Source organism: Hippoglossus hippoglossus, chromosome 22 (assembly GCF_009819705.1).
Source record: "Hippoglossus hippoglossus isolate fHipHip1 chromosome 22, fHipHip1.pri, whole genome shotgun sequence".
In the NCBI taxonomy this organism is placed as follows: Eukaryota; Metazoa; Chordata; class Actinopteri; order Pleuronectiformes; family Pleuronectidae; genus Hippoglossus; species Hippoglossus hippoglossus.
The window spans coordinates 24,512,455-24,529,005 of NC_047172.1; the positions used below are offsets into that span (position 1 = coordinate 24,512,455).

Below are 16,551 nucleotides of genomic sequence, written 5' to 3' on the forward strand. Positions count from 1 at the left end.
ACACTCTTAGCTGAGTTCACCCTGCTGTATTTCCTGTGCTGCGTTCACATCCATATTTCAGCGGCTGCTGGTCTGACCTGGGAGGTCGTTTACTCTCTTATTGCACCTCTTCATCTTTTGTCAAACTCCTCATCATAAGCTCTGCGACAGACTTATGATGGATGGAAGCTCCAGCTCCAAGAGGTGTCCACCTCAGGTGGATCATGTTGCATGCATTATTCACAGAAGAAAAGGTCAGCCACACTGACCAGAGTCGCACACACAAGATTCAATGTATTTCTTATATCATTCATTGCAGTGTTAGGAATGCTAATGGTTATTTACCCGTTTTCTGAGACCACAACTAACTCAAAAACTTTTGGTGCTTCTATGGGAGGTCCAGTCCCTTTTAATGGAGCATGCCTGTCTGCAGTGCATCTTGGTTTTCTCCCTCAAACATAAGAATCCCTCCTGCTCTATATGTCCCACAACATCAGCATTAAAGTACAACTTTTGTTTGCACTTAGTGGGCCATGAGTGAGGCATCCTGACAAACCACAGACACTACAACCAGCAGCCTAGACTGAACAGAACATCCATCTTCAAACAAGTTTATGCTGGACAGGGAATTTTTCTCCTGACCCCTGTCCTGCACTAATCCAGATACCCTCAACAAAGCTTGGTATCAGAACCAACCATTTACATTAAATAGTGAGAACACCAAACTAATGTAGTCCACTGATTTTATTGTAAAGAAAAAAGGTTCAAGGCTTGTAGAATGATGAGACTGGCAAGATTTGGAACCAGAGAAAGCAGTCCAAACCAGCAATCGAATCGAGTCCAAAGTCCAGAAAACAGGCCAAAGAGTCAAAAACACAGGTAGAGCACAGTGAAGCTGTGTCTCAATTCAGCGGCGACATCCTGTGGAGGACCCAGTCTATGCAGCCGATGTCGGCTGCATCAATCAGATTGATGTATGTAGGACTGAGATGTATTAGCATTCATTTGGACTGCTACTGTACAGGCTTTATATTTGATTTAACCACTCACATTTACATTTAGCATAATAGTCATAATTAATTTGTGTGCTATGTGGAATAAAAGAGACTGTCCTCCGGTAAAAAAATTACCCCTATAGATCGTCTGTGAGAGCAAAGTATTACAATGCTTACTTAGATTTTATTGTTAGGTGACTTTTAATGACTTTAGTGAATAAAATGGGAGCAAAGGAGGAAGTCAGGTGAAGAAATATAAAGTGCACCAAAATTTATTTGGAGGATGCTTGGAATGGAGGGATGAGTTGCCAAAAACAGGGGAGATCAGTGTTATAATTTTGGCTTTTCCTAAACCTAGCCAAGTAGTTCTTGTAGCTAAAAAGGCTTCACGATCGTGATCAAATATGTTTACCTTGTTACCATGATAACAAAGGTCTGGTACACCTATTGCCCATATAGTTCTGATTCTGACCCTGTTTAGAAGACATTCAGTTCACAATAGGGCTGTCACTTTTTATTCAAAATTTAAACATTCAACAGAATATGAGGGGAAAAGTTTGTATTCTACCTGTAATGACCCATTCAAATTCAAACTATAAAGTCTAGAAGAGCATCAGACCCTCTGAAGCAGTTTGTCTCCGGATCCAGTAGAGGGCGGTTACTGTCGGCTTCGCCTATTTCATTCCCTCTTGATCTACCAGGAAAGTACGTCAGTAGTGTTACATTGTTTTGTTATGAAAAAAAAACAAGCAAAACTGTCCTGAGCAGAAAATCAACGTTTGTCGACTTTTTCACAAACTGCCTTATTACAAATCTGTGGGCTCACATGTTAGCAGCAGTAGAGGAGGCACCACACACGAGCAGAGCAACGTCAAGTGTTCAACCTTATCTGACTCCATGTGCAGAGGAGTTTGATCACATTCCACCACAATAGCTATGCTCTCTGCCTTTATTCTAGCTGATCTCTAATGTTTCCAATGAAATAACTAATACTTTGTTTCCCTGCACCCAGGATCTCCATGCCAGTCACAATGCACTGCAGCCTGCTCACCAGTTCCCTACAGCCACCAGCCACCAGCCATTCACTCTGCACTGCACTGACCTGCCTGCTCCCCTGCTCTGTCTGCCTCCCTTCACCTGATAAACATGGTAACCCAGCCAGAGTATGTCTGTGTCTGCTCCTGGGTCCACTATAAAAAACTTGAACGTAACATCATCTTCACTGAGTTAACGACCTTTGGTTTTTACAAAAGTTATCAAATCAATATGTTCAAATTGTCCCATTTTCTTCATGTGACTACTTGCGGGCAGGTGGCTGTAGGTTTATCAGATCTGTATCCACCTGCTGCTCCTGGAATGATATGACCACTGAGACTTAACCGTCCTGTAAAAGTGCTCTGTTCAAAACCATGAGCTAAAACCAACCACTTCTACGGCTGACATCAAGAGAGTGTGAGGGGACATTTTCTATTTTCCTGACTGTTGAACAGACTGTCTTTTCCCCAGCCTCTTTAAATATCCTGCATTCATCTGAAGTGAGATCATTGACCCGGCAATGGGCCTGCTAATGAGACATTTATTGGTATAGTTAATCAAGTAACCCAGGATGGTGTTAGTTTACTGAAGAGGCTGAGACACAGTGCTGCTTTTCAGATGTATCTCAGTTGGTAGAACACTGTCACTGCTGCTGCCAAGGTCGAATGCTCAACAGCTGAAGGCTGATATTTACAACACTGTGGCCTTAGTGGAAATACAGTTCACTGTTCAGGAAGTGGATGAGAAGGCAAAATGAGTAAACCTGAAACACTTTAAAAACTGAAATCAATTTCGGTTCTGCAGTCTATAGGAGGTTTTGGAAGGATTGATGCATGCCTTGTGGCAGTAACACAACGCATGTATTCCAGACACACACACACACACACACACACACACACACACACACACACACACACACACACACACACACACACACACACACACACACACACACACACACACACACACACACACACACACACACACACACACACACACACACAGAGACAGACCCACTTAGATCTCCCTTTGAAACAGGCAGCTGTCTGTTGACACAGGGTTTCATCATTGCTGTGGCCCAGATGGCGTGTGTGTGTGTGTGTGTGTGTGTGTGTGTGTGTGTGTGTGTGTGTGTGTGTGTGTGTGTGTGTGTGTGTGTGTGTGTGTGTGTGTGTGTGTGTGTGTGTGTGTGTGTGAGAGTATACAGGGTGTATGTGTGTGTGTGTGTGTGTGTGAGAGTATACAGGGTGTATGTGTGTGTGTGTGTGTGTGTCTTGCAGAACCTTTGGCCAAGAAAAAGTTGATCTTCAAGTCAATTTACAGAAACGTGACTGCTCTGTGGATGGCTGTGATAGTTTCATCCCAACCACTCAAAGCCTTCACATACATTGATGACCTATTGGTAGTTAACCTGAGGGCTAATCACATGTTTCAAGAAATAGAAACTTCCTAACATCACCTAACCATCCTGTGATATTTAATATGGCAACAAGAGGTCGCCTAACAGTAAAACATATGTACAGGTCATAAAAAGCTGCTGTGTTGACGACCTACAGGTTTGTTCTTTACAGAGGACAGTGTTGATTAACTGGATACAGGCTAAAAACTTCTCACAACTACTTTTACAAACATCAATTTACTGTATTCCTACATGCCCACAGTTATTTGCAAAGTGTGGCCCTCACATTTTATGTGCACCTACAACCAACTCACCCAGTCACCAGTTCCTCATGGGAAGAAAGTAGAGCTACAGCTGCTTCAGGTGGATGTGTGTTTGAGATGCTGGTGCAGGTCTTGGGGACTAATGGTATGAGATCAGGGGCTCAGAGCTGAATCTTTAAAGCCCTTTGGATGGACCAAAGCTTTAAACAATTACTTTTTTATAATGGTACAGACTCTACTCCAACATTTTCAACCTAAAATCCAGACTCTACCTGAAAAAATAGGCATAAATAGAAGAAATATGTGTACACGCATTATGCATTTTCCTTGGGTTTTCGATGAAACAGGGTGCAAGTCCTCAGCATTGTCACTCTGCAGTAACTATAACTGTCACTATAATGCTTTTTATATTGGACGAATACACACAGTGTGGAATCAGTTTTATCAACAAACGTGCAATAGGCCTTATTTAACATTAGTTCAGTCAGACAACTCACGTTTGAATGTTTGTTTATTCAACAGTAGAACAGGTTTAGTGTTTGGCGTCTAGGCTCCGACTTAATCACTCCCCCATATGATACACAGGAATGATGGGAGTGATGAGCAAATACTGTAACCCCCGTCGGAGCCTACAGGTGGATGCTGGGGTGGTGGAGGGGCTGAGACAATTGTCTGTGATACTGCGTAGTAGTTAGGAAGCAGAGAGAGGGATGGGAATTCCCTCTGCTTAAATAGACCGCCTAATGAGGTGGATGAGTACTGTAGATGGTAGTGGTGAGTGAAGTATGTCACATGATGTATGTCACATGATGTATGTCACATGAAGTGTGTCACATGATGTATGTCACATGAAGTGTGTCACACGATTGAAACAGTGCAGCTCGAGTTGCCTGCCAGAACTAGCTCGCCGGCGTCGCTCCATTTGTGTGATGCTTATAATGTCCAGTTACCGTTTGTGCTCATAGAAGTATTATGCTTTAGCTTGTGGTGCTATTTTATTTATGCATCATCACAATATACAATAAAATGTGTTCATCATAATTATGTTTTCTTTTGTCCAAACTATTTTCTCAATTGTTATGTGGGTCAAAGTATAGCACTTGGCACAGGCCCACAGTCAGTCAGTCTGCACAGCACAGTGCACAATGCACAGAGATAGGCCACATGAGGAGGAAACTAGACAACACCATCCCATCTCCTTTTGTCAGTTGTGCTGATGTGACTTTATGGTGATTTTTCAATTTTCAGCACATTTTTAAATGACATGGAGACAGAGATGTGAGAGCAGAAGAAGCCGAGTTTTAACATGACTTCAGGATGATACTGAGAAAGTGCATATATACACCTGCATCAGTAGAATAATACTCTGTGTTTGAAAGCCCACTTTTCCAGTAAAAATGGTAAATTGTCTGTATTTATGTTTTACTTTTCCAGTCTCGATGACGACTCAAAGTGCTTTACAGTACAGTTTTGTCTATGGGCGGCAATTATTTTCTATGAGGGGCCATTCAGGCTTCAGTATCTTGCCCAAGGACACTTCGGAATGCAGATGAGGAAGACTGGGATCAAGCCGCCGACCTTCTGGTCAGAGGACAACCGCTCTACCCCTAAGCCAAAGCCACCAGTTTAAAGACTACATCCATGATAATGTATGACCAGTCCAGAAGAGGATCCAAATGAAATAGTCTCAATTAATAATAAAAAATAGCAACACTGCCAGCCCGAATACACAACTATGTAGAGTTCCAAGAATCTTTTTTATTTTTTCTCTGATACAGAACAAGGGGTCTCTTCCTCATAGGATAGAACATGTGCAGTTAATCAACACATAGTGTATCTGTCTATGTTAACATTGACAGCAATATTCTGACAATTGGCCTTATTCTGAATGAGACTTTATTTTGATTAGGATACTTACATGAGCTACGACCTTATAATCCAAGCAACATGCATATATGTCTGCATATTGCGACTGAAGTCAAAATACTCCACATTTCTTCATTCCACTATTGCTTATTCCAAGTATGACCTTATTTGAGTTAAACATTTACATTTACATGGCAGTGTCTGTCAGACTATTGTCTTAATTGGATTAACATCAGAATATTGATGTCCATGTGAACATGTCTTCTGACCGCCAATCATGACAGCAGATGGATTTGATTGGCACGGGTGTGTCAGGCACTATCCAATCCATCGTAATGCTGCTAAGGTTCAATCTGATGTACGACATGATGACCACAACCACGGTCTCTGCCAAAAGAAGCATCAAGGAAACGGAAAGAAGGAGTCGAGATTCAGATGTAATTAGAGTAACTGTTACAAATATCCTTTTTTAATTCACAGGTGAATATTATATTTACCAATGTGGTTCAGAAGCCATTAGGCTGCGGCTGAACCTTAAAACTAACATGTCAATGTGACACACAGTAGCTGCTTCCAAAGCATTCAAACACACAGTTGTTCTGTGTTTTTTTGTAGTGACAGAGAAGTGTGTGTGTCTGCATGCATGTTTGCTTTTAAAAATGTTTGAGAAAGGTGTGTGTGTGTGTTTGCGTGTATGTGAGTATTTGTGTGCATCTGTGTGTGCGTTCATCAGATGTGGGTACCGCACTTTGACCTGGCTCCAATTTGTTAATGCTGTTTTTATAAAGAGGAAATGACAAGTGCTCTCCCCAACATGAGAGTTTACAATGTAATGTCCTCAGAATCCAACTCACACTGAGGACTGTAGGTGTGGTCATGAATGCACAATGACACTGCTCCTTAGCAGCAGGATGAGAGAAATAAAGTGAACAGAGCAGCCACACAAGCAGCCGTTAAAGACGCTTTAAGAAACTCCTTCATAACAAACTCCTTCATAACAAACTCTCTCCCCAGACACTTGGATCGTTTCCTTACTTCTTCTTTCGCCTCTCTTACACACACTCACAGATACACACACTCTCTCAAAAACAGTCAGATAGAAAGCTTTAAGGAAACCAGGAGACTGCCAAGTTTTTAAAGATGAATTTTTCCACCATTTTTTAAAGATGTTTTGAAATGTTTTTATTTTCCTCTTATCTTTCGCCGTAAATTTTGACATTATGTTTTGGATTTAATTTTGCCACATAGAAATCTGATCACAGCATTGCAGCTAATGTAGTGTCTAACTGGAATCTTTTGTTATTATTTGTCTCATTTGGCCACATCTTTCTCATATATTATATTTAGGTATTTACAGGATATTGTTGTGTCTGGCATTTAAAGGACACTGGAAACGTCTTTATTAGTATATGTAATATAGTTTACAGTTTTTTAGCTCCAGGCACATTAAGCAGGGGCCTAAAAGAAAATATATCAGGGCCACCATTTGTGCAGAACCCTGGTAGAATAAATATATTAAAAAAGTGCTAATTCTGGTGCAATTTAGACATGTGATACGTTCAATATTTATAAAAATGTAGTAAACAGGCGACCTGGTTCAGTTGTGTGATGTGTGGACATATGTCAGGTCTAGTGTTTCTGTCCGTCACACAGTGAGAGAAAACATCACAAACCTAGACTCTGCACACGAGAAGAAAAAAGATCTAACTGACTGACCATGTTGTCACCAGGAAAGAATTATTGTTATTCAAAACGTCTTTAAACTACATTTTCTGAATGAATCCAAGCAGCTATGATTAGTGTGTGACTAGAAGCTAGTTTTTCAAAAAGAAACTCTGTGAAGTATAATCAATGTTTGACTGCAGGAACTTTAATATATTAATAGATTTAATACAGACAAGGGTAATACTCTCTGTGACAAGGTGCTACTAGTGTTAGCTAACATTGTTTGAGATTCATTTCCTGGTTGTGTCAAATATGGTTTCACAATCAGTTCATTTCCTCCCAGCTCACTGTGGGTGTCTTGAATTTCAACTGTGCATGAAGCTGTCGGCGTACAGGCGAACACACACACAGGGCAGGCCACAGAAGAGAATCAAGTCGTTGACACGTTTAATGCAAAGTGACTTTTTGTCATGTTGAATTTGTGCATGCTGGAGTGGTTGTGCGGTCTGTGTGCCTTTGCATCTGTAGCTATACTCCTGGGTGTGGTGTCAGCAACTCAAGCACACATGTGTCACTACTTACGATCGTTGCACTGTGTGCCAGTGTAGGAGGTCATGGAGCAGTCACAGGTGTAGTTCTCCCACTGCTGGATACAAATGCCCATGTTGGCACAGGAGTCCTCCTGACAGGTGGTGCTGGGACCTGTGGGAGTCCAGCCATCGCCACAACCACACAACACAAACACACACAGATCTGGTTATAATATTTTACAAATTACCTGGAGGGTTAACTATAATAAGTGCATCAGTAAAGCCAGCTCAGAGACGTTGCGTTAAAACTCTTACTAGCTCTTGTTTTGGCCCTGCCAACCATATCTGACACATTCATAGTCAAAAATCGAAATAAAACATAACATTAGTGCTTTGACCTAGCGACTGTGAGGTTAGCATGGATTTGCAAAAAAAAATGTTCAGCCAAATATATGAATGTGTTCAAAGCTACGCATCTTCTCTTGTTGCTGGTTGTGTCTAATCATACAAACAGTTGGGGCTTTCATTAAATCACCACTTTGAATTAAAGTGTCAGTTTTTTTTTACTTTCCTTTTTTCTCCATTTGTCGTTTGTGAAAAAATGGGTCTTCACACAGGATTTGTTTTTCACTGCTATTCATCTGTTCATCTCTGCTTTAAACCTCTAGAACAAGCCTCAAGCCTCGTCTTTGGAAACTTTGTTCAAATGCTTGTGAAGCTGAGATTACTATGACAAATATACTGTTTTCAACTATTATCTTGGCTAAAATGTCACAGCTTGGCCAGACTGAAAAGTAAGGCAGGGCTGGGGAGATTAATGGTTATTATTGATTATTGTGAATATTGTGTTGATAGTGTCATATTTTTTATATTATTTTATAATATTATATTATCTTTAAAAAATGTACTTCTCCGTTATACATAATATAATATATAACTGTAGCTTTCAACCTAAGGTGTGTTTTTTGTGTAGTGTCTCTTCAGGACGCTATGATACCAGGATAATATATTGATATTTGAATGATACAAAATGAGGAATTTCCCTTCTAAATTGTACATAGATCAATCTACCTGGCTCATCTAACTTAAATCAGGTAAATGTGTGAAGTGGAGACTTACCTGGTGATATGAGGCAAGCTGCTATGTGAAAGGAGCAGTTCATGTGATCTGATGATGAGTTGGAGGAAGGAATGGAGTTGCAGAACTTACAGTGACAAATTAAAATGTTGGAATATCTCCGTCATTATTGGCAACTCGTATTTTTTGGGATTGAATTCACTGATCTGAAATAGGAGCAGCAAGGCAGTATCACCACCTAGTGGTGAAGAAATGTATTGCCACAACCTGAGCTGCAGACTCAGTAATCAATAATGGGCTTTGATTGGGCGAAATGTAAATCGATTCTATTTGATGAAAGTTCTGTCATTAAATACAGGCAGTGCATAGCAATACAGCTTTAATGAATAATCAACTGATCATGATACACAGTGGAAAAAGACACACAAAAAAGCAAAGGAACACATGAGACATTAGAATGCTATGGACAACAACAAACTGATTGATGAAATTTTATTTTGAAAATTAAATGAATCAACCATTACTTTCTTGTAGTACATACAGTAGAGGGAATAACATTGTTATCAACCCCATTCAGATTGTCACAGCGAGGACGACATACAGTAGATAAGAGCTTATCTTCTGTTGTGATTAAAATGAAATGTCAGCACATTCATTTGTCTAACATGGGGCTCTTTATGTTATTGATAAAACAAAATTCAAAGCATACAATAAAGTCAATGCCCAACTGAATGATATGGCAGACATATGAACAAAAAAACACAACTACACAGAAAATGACTTCCATGCAAACAAGAGCAGGTTGTGGAAGCTGAACCTGAACCTTAAAAAGATGACAGAAAATAAAAATGCATGACTCCCACAGGAGGATATGACACAACAGGGACACCTGCTGATCATAAGGAATGTTTCACCAGCCCGTTTTGATGAAGTTTCATAAAATGCATGAACAACTGGAAATTTGGCAAGTGTTGCTTTGAGAACAAACCGTTTGGTCTGGAGTTCAGGTATGGACTGATACAGACTTCTAATGCAGCTGTGATGTACTGGCTTTTTTTCACAGCTGCCATTTTGATAGGAAACAGTAAGTAAACACAGGTAGTACTAATTAAAACTCCCTAATACAACAAAACCTTCATTGATGTGATCAGCAACTGTTTCATTTCAAAATGGCTGCCGTGAGGTAGGTCTCTTCATAGACCTTTTAAATTATGCTTTATACATATACATATATATATTTATATACAGAGTGCCTGGCTCAATGACCACTAGAATATATTTTATTTTATCTTTGTGCACCTGTATTTGACCATTTTCTAAACCCCAACCCTAAATAGCGATAGCTTAACATAAGTAAGCACAGCTTTCCGCGTGACAGGTCAGCTCAGGTATATAGACATTGTGTTAGCTAGCTACATTATTTTGTGGGATTAAAGGGTCATGTTGGAAAAAGATGGTTCAGAATTGACACATCCACCAAATGAAAGGCGGTGTAAAACCAGGCAGTCCCTGATGAAAACAAATCAGAGTTTAGGCTAACATTAGCAGCTAAGTCCTACTGGGGTCGAGGAAGTTTACCTGAGACTTACAGGTGAGTCCTCTTCTACAAACTCTTCTGATATGTCAGTGTGAAACATACTGCCTCAAAATTCTTGATGTATCAAACTAAAGTAAGCAGTTATGTAAGCAAACTGGCAGCGGCCAGAGGTTCCATCGCATGTCTTCATGTCTTCCCCGTTCTCTCAGTACATTTCACCCCTACACTTTTCTGTCAATAAAGGGCAGAAGCCCAAAAATATCTTAAGAAATGTAGTGCAACTGTAAACATCAAAATATTCAAGATTTGAATCTTTAATTTCAAAATGATCCAATATTTCCATGTCATCATAAATCACTAACTGGTGAAGATGCAGGAAGGACATTCCTAAAATCTGCCACTGACAGGTGTCATTTGACCAGAAAAACTTGTATAAATGTATTTCCCGGCTCAATGACTCTGAATATGAACTTAATGCACTACATGCTCCCAGCTGTGGAAGCATTGGTATACTTGTCCTTAAGGTTAGACATATGTATATATTTTTTGTAAGTTGTATGTATTTTATTCTTTGTTGGGTTGTATTTTATCTTGAACCTGAGTCTGAATGATAAACATTAAAATAGTCAGTCGAAATAAAAAGCTGTTGATATCTACCCCTGGCGAGGATCCACTGTTTCTAAATTCACAACAAATCTCTGGTGCCAACGTTATCACTGTGAACTATATATGCACAGTGCTAGAGTGGAAACTTGACAGGCAAAGCAACCATTACTAAGGGGGCAGGGCTTAGTCAAGAGTCAAGTACATATGCCATAGATTTGCCATAAAAGGATTTTTAAAGTGCAAAATCTCGCTCTTAATGTTTATATATCTTTGTACAATCAATTGAATTCACATATCTTTGTATCAACACACCTGAACTTGTCAGAAGCTCTGCAGTAGATTCTGAAATTATAATATTATTTAAGGATCTAAAAATTCACAAAATTCTGAAAAAAAAGAGACAAAACTGCACAAAGCATGAGAAATAAAAATGAAGCACTTGGCAGTATTTAATGTTACTACACTGGCAAAAACTGCTCTGTTGTTGGGTGTGACGGCACTGTTAGCAGGCGACCAATGTGGCCGATAACGTGTGGTGGTGTGGGTGAGGAGGTATTTGATATTTGGCCTGACTCTAACAGTGGGTAAGTGAAGCAACAAGCACAGTTAATAGGAGGGAGGGACTTCCGTATGGATGCAGGGCTGTGGAGCTACTGTTTGCATTGAGCAAGAAGAAAGGGCTGCCGGAGCTTGAGTTGCCATTTGTGTAGTAGTAGTCTAAATCAGGCTGCGATTTGAGGGACGGTGTACCTTCGCATCCACGCTCAATCTGCCCGCTGCGGAACAAGGCGTCACTGAGGAGGTCCGGCAGGCGACCGTTGAGGTCCACTGATGCCAAACAGCCCTGGAAGCCTTCTCTGGAGGCCACAAGTTTGGGCAGGCTGCCGTACATGCCTGGACCCAGTCCTGCGATGAACAGATCACCTGGGGCAAAAGACAGATTATAGAGATATCTTATATTAATGTCAATGTTATACATTGTTTCTGTAAGTGTCAATGTCTTACAGATCTGTGCAGTTTTTATTTGTCAGGGTAAAATACATTTTGATGTATTTCTTTGAGTAAATTGTAAATGTATTTAGATATGTGAAATAACTGTAACTCCCACTTCTTGAACAAATTATTTGTGAATAATAATCATCAAATGTTGGAAGTTACACAGTAAAATGTAAGACAATTGCAGAACAATATATTTGTGATTTACGTATATTAACAGCATTTATCATTATGTTTATAAAAAACAAACCTTTCGCAATTACTTTGCTGTTGCAGTTTAGTTGCATATAATATTTAAGTCCAACAGGCTTTTCTCATACTCAAGAAAGAAGAAATTCTGAAATGACCTAAATTTTTGCAATTAAACAACTTAAACCAATGTGGCTGATTGAAAGCAGTGCATATAGTGAGATATAAACATGTGGACGGTTTAATGGCCTTTGATACCTTTGAGGTCCAGGTTCTTGGCCCCATTGATGCTTTGACTCGTGGCTGTAGCATCTACTTTCAGTGTGTGGGTGTTGCTGTTGTCTCGGGTAATAGCCACATTGTGCCACTGGTTGTCGTTCAGTGCCCTGTCACTCTTGCCCTTGATGAGGTTCGGCCCGTTTCCGAGGTCAAAGACATAGTGGATGTATCTGCAAAACAGAAAAGTTGTTGAGTTGTTATATTTGCTGTGTAAAAAAACGTCCAGCCTTCTAACTTCTTACTTGTGATGTTCATAAACCTGCAGCCCTGGAATTGTGTTTGATCCTGGGGGATGCACTGGCCACATGTGATTTCACATCATATAAACTTTTCATAAATGTTGTAACTTAGAATAGTCAGTAACAGCATGTAACAGATATTATGCAGAACACTGGCATGACTAAGCTCAAGCAGTGCTCATTGTGATGGTACTCTTAGAATAGAGCACCTAAAAACATCATCCATTTATTATTATTTATTATTCCTTTTGACCACATGGGGGCAGTAGAAACAAGTTGATATCGTGAACTTATTTACTCATCCAGCAGTTACAGAGCGACATTATCATTCACTTGGAGTTTCTCTGTCCACAAGATGAATGTAAGTCCAATATTCACTCTCTGTTCCCACTGCTGTAGTCTTTCTAATGTGTCTACTGTGGCTTGAACAAAGGGATTGGGCTGGAAAGCTGAGCGTAAACGTACAAAAAAAAGCTCTGCTAAGTTTATGGCAGCTGCTGCTTCAATTCTAGGTTTTCTCTTACTTCAACACTACAAATGATTCCTTTTATACAGTCATTTTGTTTTTAAATTATCACTTCATACATTGTAATAAAAATACTGGAGATAGACACTTTAAGACAATAAATCAAGTATATCAAAATTTCAACAGACAAAAGCTTAAATAGTTCAAAAGTAAAATGTAAACTTACCCTTTAACCAGTTCTACAGCGATAAAATCATTGCCATCTCCAGAGTTGAAAATAATGAAGCCGTCTGGCGAGGTCGTTTTGAACTGGAAGAAGAGATGCATGGACGTGTAGGCCTGCAGGGTGGCCAGGCTCAGGTAGCTGCTCTTGGATTTGAAGGTGACAGGGTCAGCAATAATGGAACGAACCCCAAAGCGGGCGTTGAGCTCGCAATAATCGATGTCACCATTCTTGCATAGGTCGATGTAGAGCATGCCGTTAAATCTGTGGAAAGGAAAGGAACAGGTTTAAAATTACTCTCCTATATATAAGGTTCTAAAGATCTTGTTCATGGATAATAGAAAGTAAAGAAATGTTTGGATAAGGACCCTTTGGTAAGATACTCTCCACAGAGTCTTTGAGCCATTTGGGGCCAGAAGAGTTCCACACCAAGCTAGCAAACACACTGCCTAATGCATCATATGTCTGTCAAATGTTATGTTCAATAAATGTTTAAACATTTGACTTTACATATTCAGGAGGCATAGTGCAACATTAGTATTCATCTTGTATGAATGCACGTTCACTATTAACTCTGCACTCTGGTTTCCCCATTAACTAAGAAAAAATATATATATTATTTTCTTATTTTCTACATCAGCTACTCAATAAATGTGTCTTCTGTTCATAGACAGAATTCTGGGACTGGACCAAAGAGCAAATGTGCTGTAAAACCAAAAAGATTACCCAAAAGGGGCAAAAGAATCCTGGAGAGCAACACAATGTGGGTGGCAGTTCTCTGTGGATTTGTTAGCTTGTCATCTAATTGCAATCAGAATCATTAATTGTAAAACTTAAGAACGTACCTGAGGCTCTGCAGGTGACCAATGAAGCTGGATGGGATGCTGGAAACAAATCGACGCTCTGTCATGATGCCCGTTTCAATGTTGTGGAACTCCAGACGAGTGTGGTCGCCCACCATTTGGCCTGGAGACGGGGAGGGTGAAGGGGATGGGTTGAAAAGAAAGACAAAAAAACGAAAAGAAAAGAGAACACTGTCTGACACTAACACAAAAGGGCTGATTCAAGGAAAAGATTACATTGGCAGAATTAGATGGATGCAAACTGTCACTAATGGCTACATATAGAGCCCAACTGATGTGGATCTATCCATCTATCTATCTATCTATCTATCTATCTATCTATCTATCTATCTATCTCTATCTATCTATCTATCTATCTATCTATCTATCTATCTATCTATCTATCTATCTATCTATCTATCTATCCATCCATCCATCCATCCATCCTTCCCTGTCTGTCTGTCTCTCTCTCTATCTATCTATTGTTTGATGTGTATGTGTGTGTGTGCATGTAAAAAATGTCTACAGATTCAGAAGATGTTTTTGGCTTGGTATTCTATTGTTTAACCATACACATTTTATAAATATGAACAGAAATAACAACTGAATATAAATTAATTAATAAAATAAAATAAAATAAATATTTGGAATCTAAAATGTAAACATAAGTGCACATCTTTTCTGCTTATTCCTTGAAAAAAGGATTTCATATTGGCAAACGTATCTGTGAAGATTCTCAGCCATCCACGTCATGGTAACTTCAGGAGTTCAACAAGTGTACGTAGGCAACTAGACTTTCTTGCCTGGTTTCCAATTTACACTTGCACAACTCCTGAAGATACCGATATGTCTGTGAAAGGCTCATATCAGCTGACTTTTATGGACAAATTCACAAATCGGTCGGGCTCTAGTTACATGTCTACATGTTTTCCTTGTAGCAGTTACATACTAATACTGGCGGTCTCTAGGGCAACACACCACAGTATGATGCAATACCTATTTGAAAGAAAAAAATAAGTACAATTCGTCAAGCACAATCCGAGTTGATGTAGTTAAGTACCTTCTGCTACATCATCGTCAACCATTAGCTTGTAGGTTTTTCCGCGTCGCACCACACGCACTGTATGCCATTCATTATCATTGAGCTTTTGCCCGGCATACAGGGTCTCCGGTCCCTTGCCTGAGAACAATGGTCAATCACAGAGTTAAAGACACAGGACATGAGGCTAAAACCAAACCTTTGTTTCCTCACCAGTCAGCCTGGAATCAATGGCAGAATTTAAACACCCAGCTTTTTAGATTTGCAAACTAGTTTTCTAACTAGTTCTTACGCCTTCAGGAAACAGAGGTTTGGTTTAGTCAGTGAAATATACAGTTAAAATATACAAACTACTTGACACCCCTGACATAAAGTCATTCTCATAAAATAAACCTGACCACTACGCTGCAGAACAGAGTAATGGCTCTTTAATAGTTTGAAAGGAAAGGTAGGAAAAATTACATTTACTTATGAAAGACTTTATTTTAATGTTACTTCCCTTCCTTCCATCTTTTTTTCTCGTTATATTAAATGTAGCCACTCAGACACATGCTCAATTTTTAAATCTTTTAGTCTTAGCCATTCCCAAATGTTTTTGATCTATTATCTAATGTTACCTTAAATAGGTTTGCTGACAGGAAATACAGAAATGTGTAGATTGTTTAAAAAGCCCTCAGGTTAGATACTAGCTACTAAATAACCATTTTTCAGTGTTTCAAAATCCTGATTGATTTGGAAAGACTTTTCACTAATCTCATTTTTAGTGTTTCCTAATGAGAAGTTCAGTTGGCAGGAGGATATGTTTGTCGAGCCTTTCAAATCCATTACAAATAACCATTTCAAAAAACGATATGAAAGTTTCTGGTGTTGGATTTGTTGCCATTGGGGCCAATTATACAGCCACTTTTTGCCTCTTTCACATTGTTCTACAATTTCACAAGTATTACAAACCTGATTGTATTGTCTGTCAAATATCGGCATTAATAAATGCAGAAACTATAATGATTCTAATGTGAGTCTTTCCAATTGTCTTTCACTTGCTGAATGTAATCCGTAAAAAAGGTTCAGTAATCCTTTTCTTTCCTTTGACTGTAGGCACCACACAGCAATAGGGACAATTTAGATAAGTGATGTGCACATGTCTGCACAGATGGAACAGCATTGTTGACTGAAATCTCTTGACTTTTTCCCTACAAAGCTCACATGTAACTACATTAGGATTGTAAGTTTATCCAATCGAAATGTTGGGGTTTCTTTGTTTCACTACATGTACTGCATCATACATAAGAATCCTTGTCATTTCTGTGTATGAGAGTTCATATTATG

General features: G+C 39.4%; 1 protein-coding gene across 6 annotated transcripts in view; it reads right to left on the bottom strand.

Annotated features, from left to right (window-relative positions):
• Positions 1–16,551, bottom strand: part of nrxn3a (neurexin 3a) — a 184,864-nt gene that overhangs the window by 47,030 nt on the left and 121,283 nt on the right. For all 6 annotated transcript variants that reach the window (XR_004612656.1, XR_004612655.1, XM_034575845.1 and 3 more), the window contains 6 exons: positions 15,247–15,366; positions 14,190–14,310; positions 13,348–13,608; positions 12,396–12,586; positions 11,703–11,876; positions 7,785–7,904 (listed from right to left, as the gene is read on the bottom strand). Coding sequence is in view for 4 of the 6 variants with exons in the window: in XM_034575845.1 (XP_034431736.1) it covers positions 7,785–7,904; positions 11,703–11,876; positions 12,396–12,586; positions 13,348–13,608; positions 14,190–14,310; positions 15,247–15,366 (987 nt within the window). In the remaining 2 variants the exon portion in view is untranslated. The remainder of the gene's footprint in view (positions 1–7,784; positions 7,905–11,702; positions 11,877–12,395; positions 12,587–13,347; positions 13,609–14,189; positions 14,311–15,246; positions 15,367–16,551) is intronic.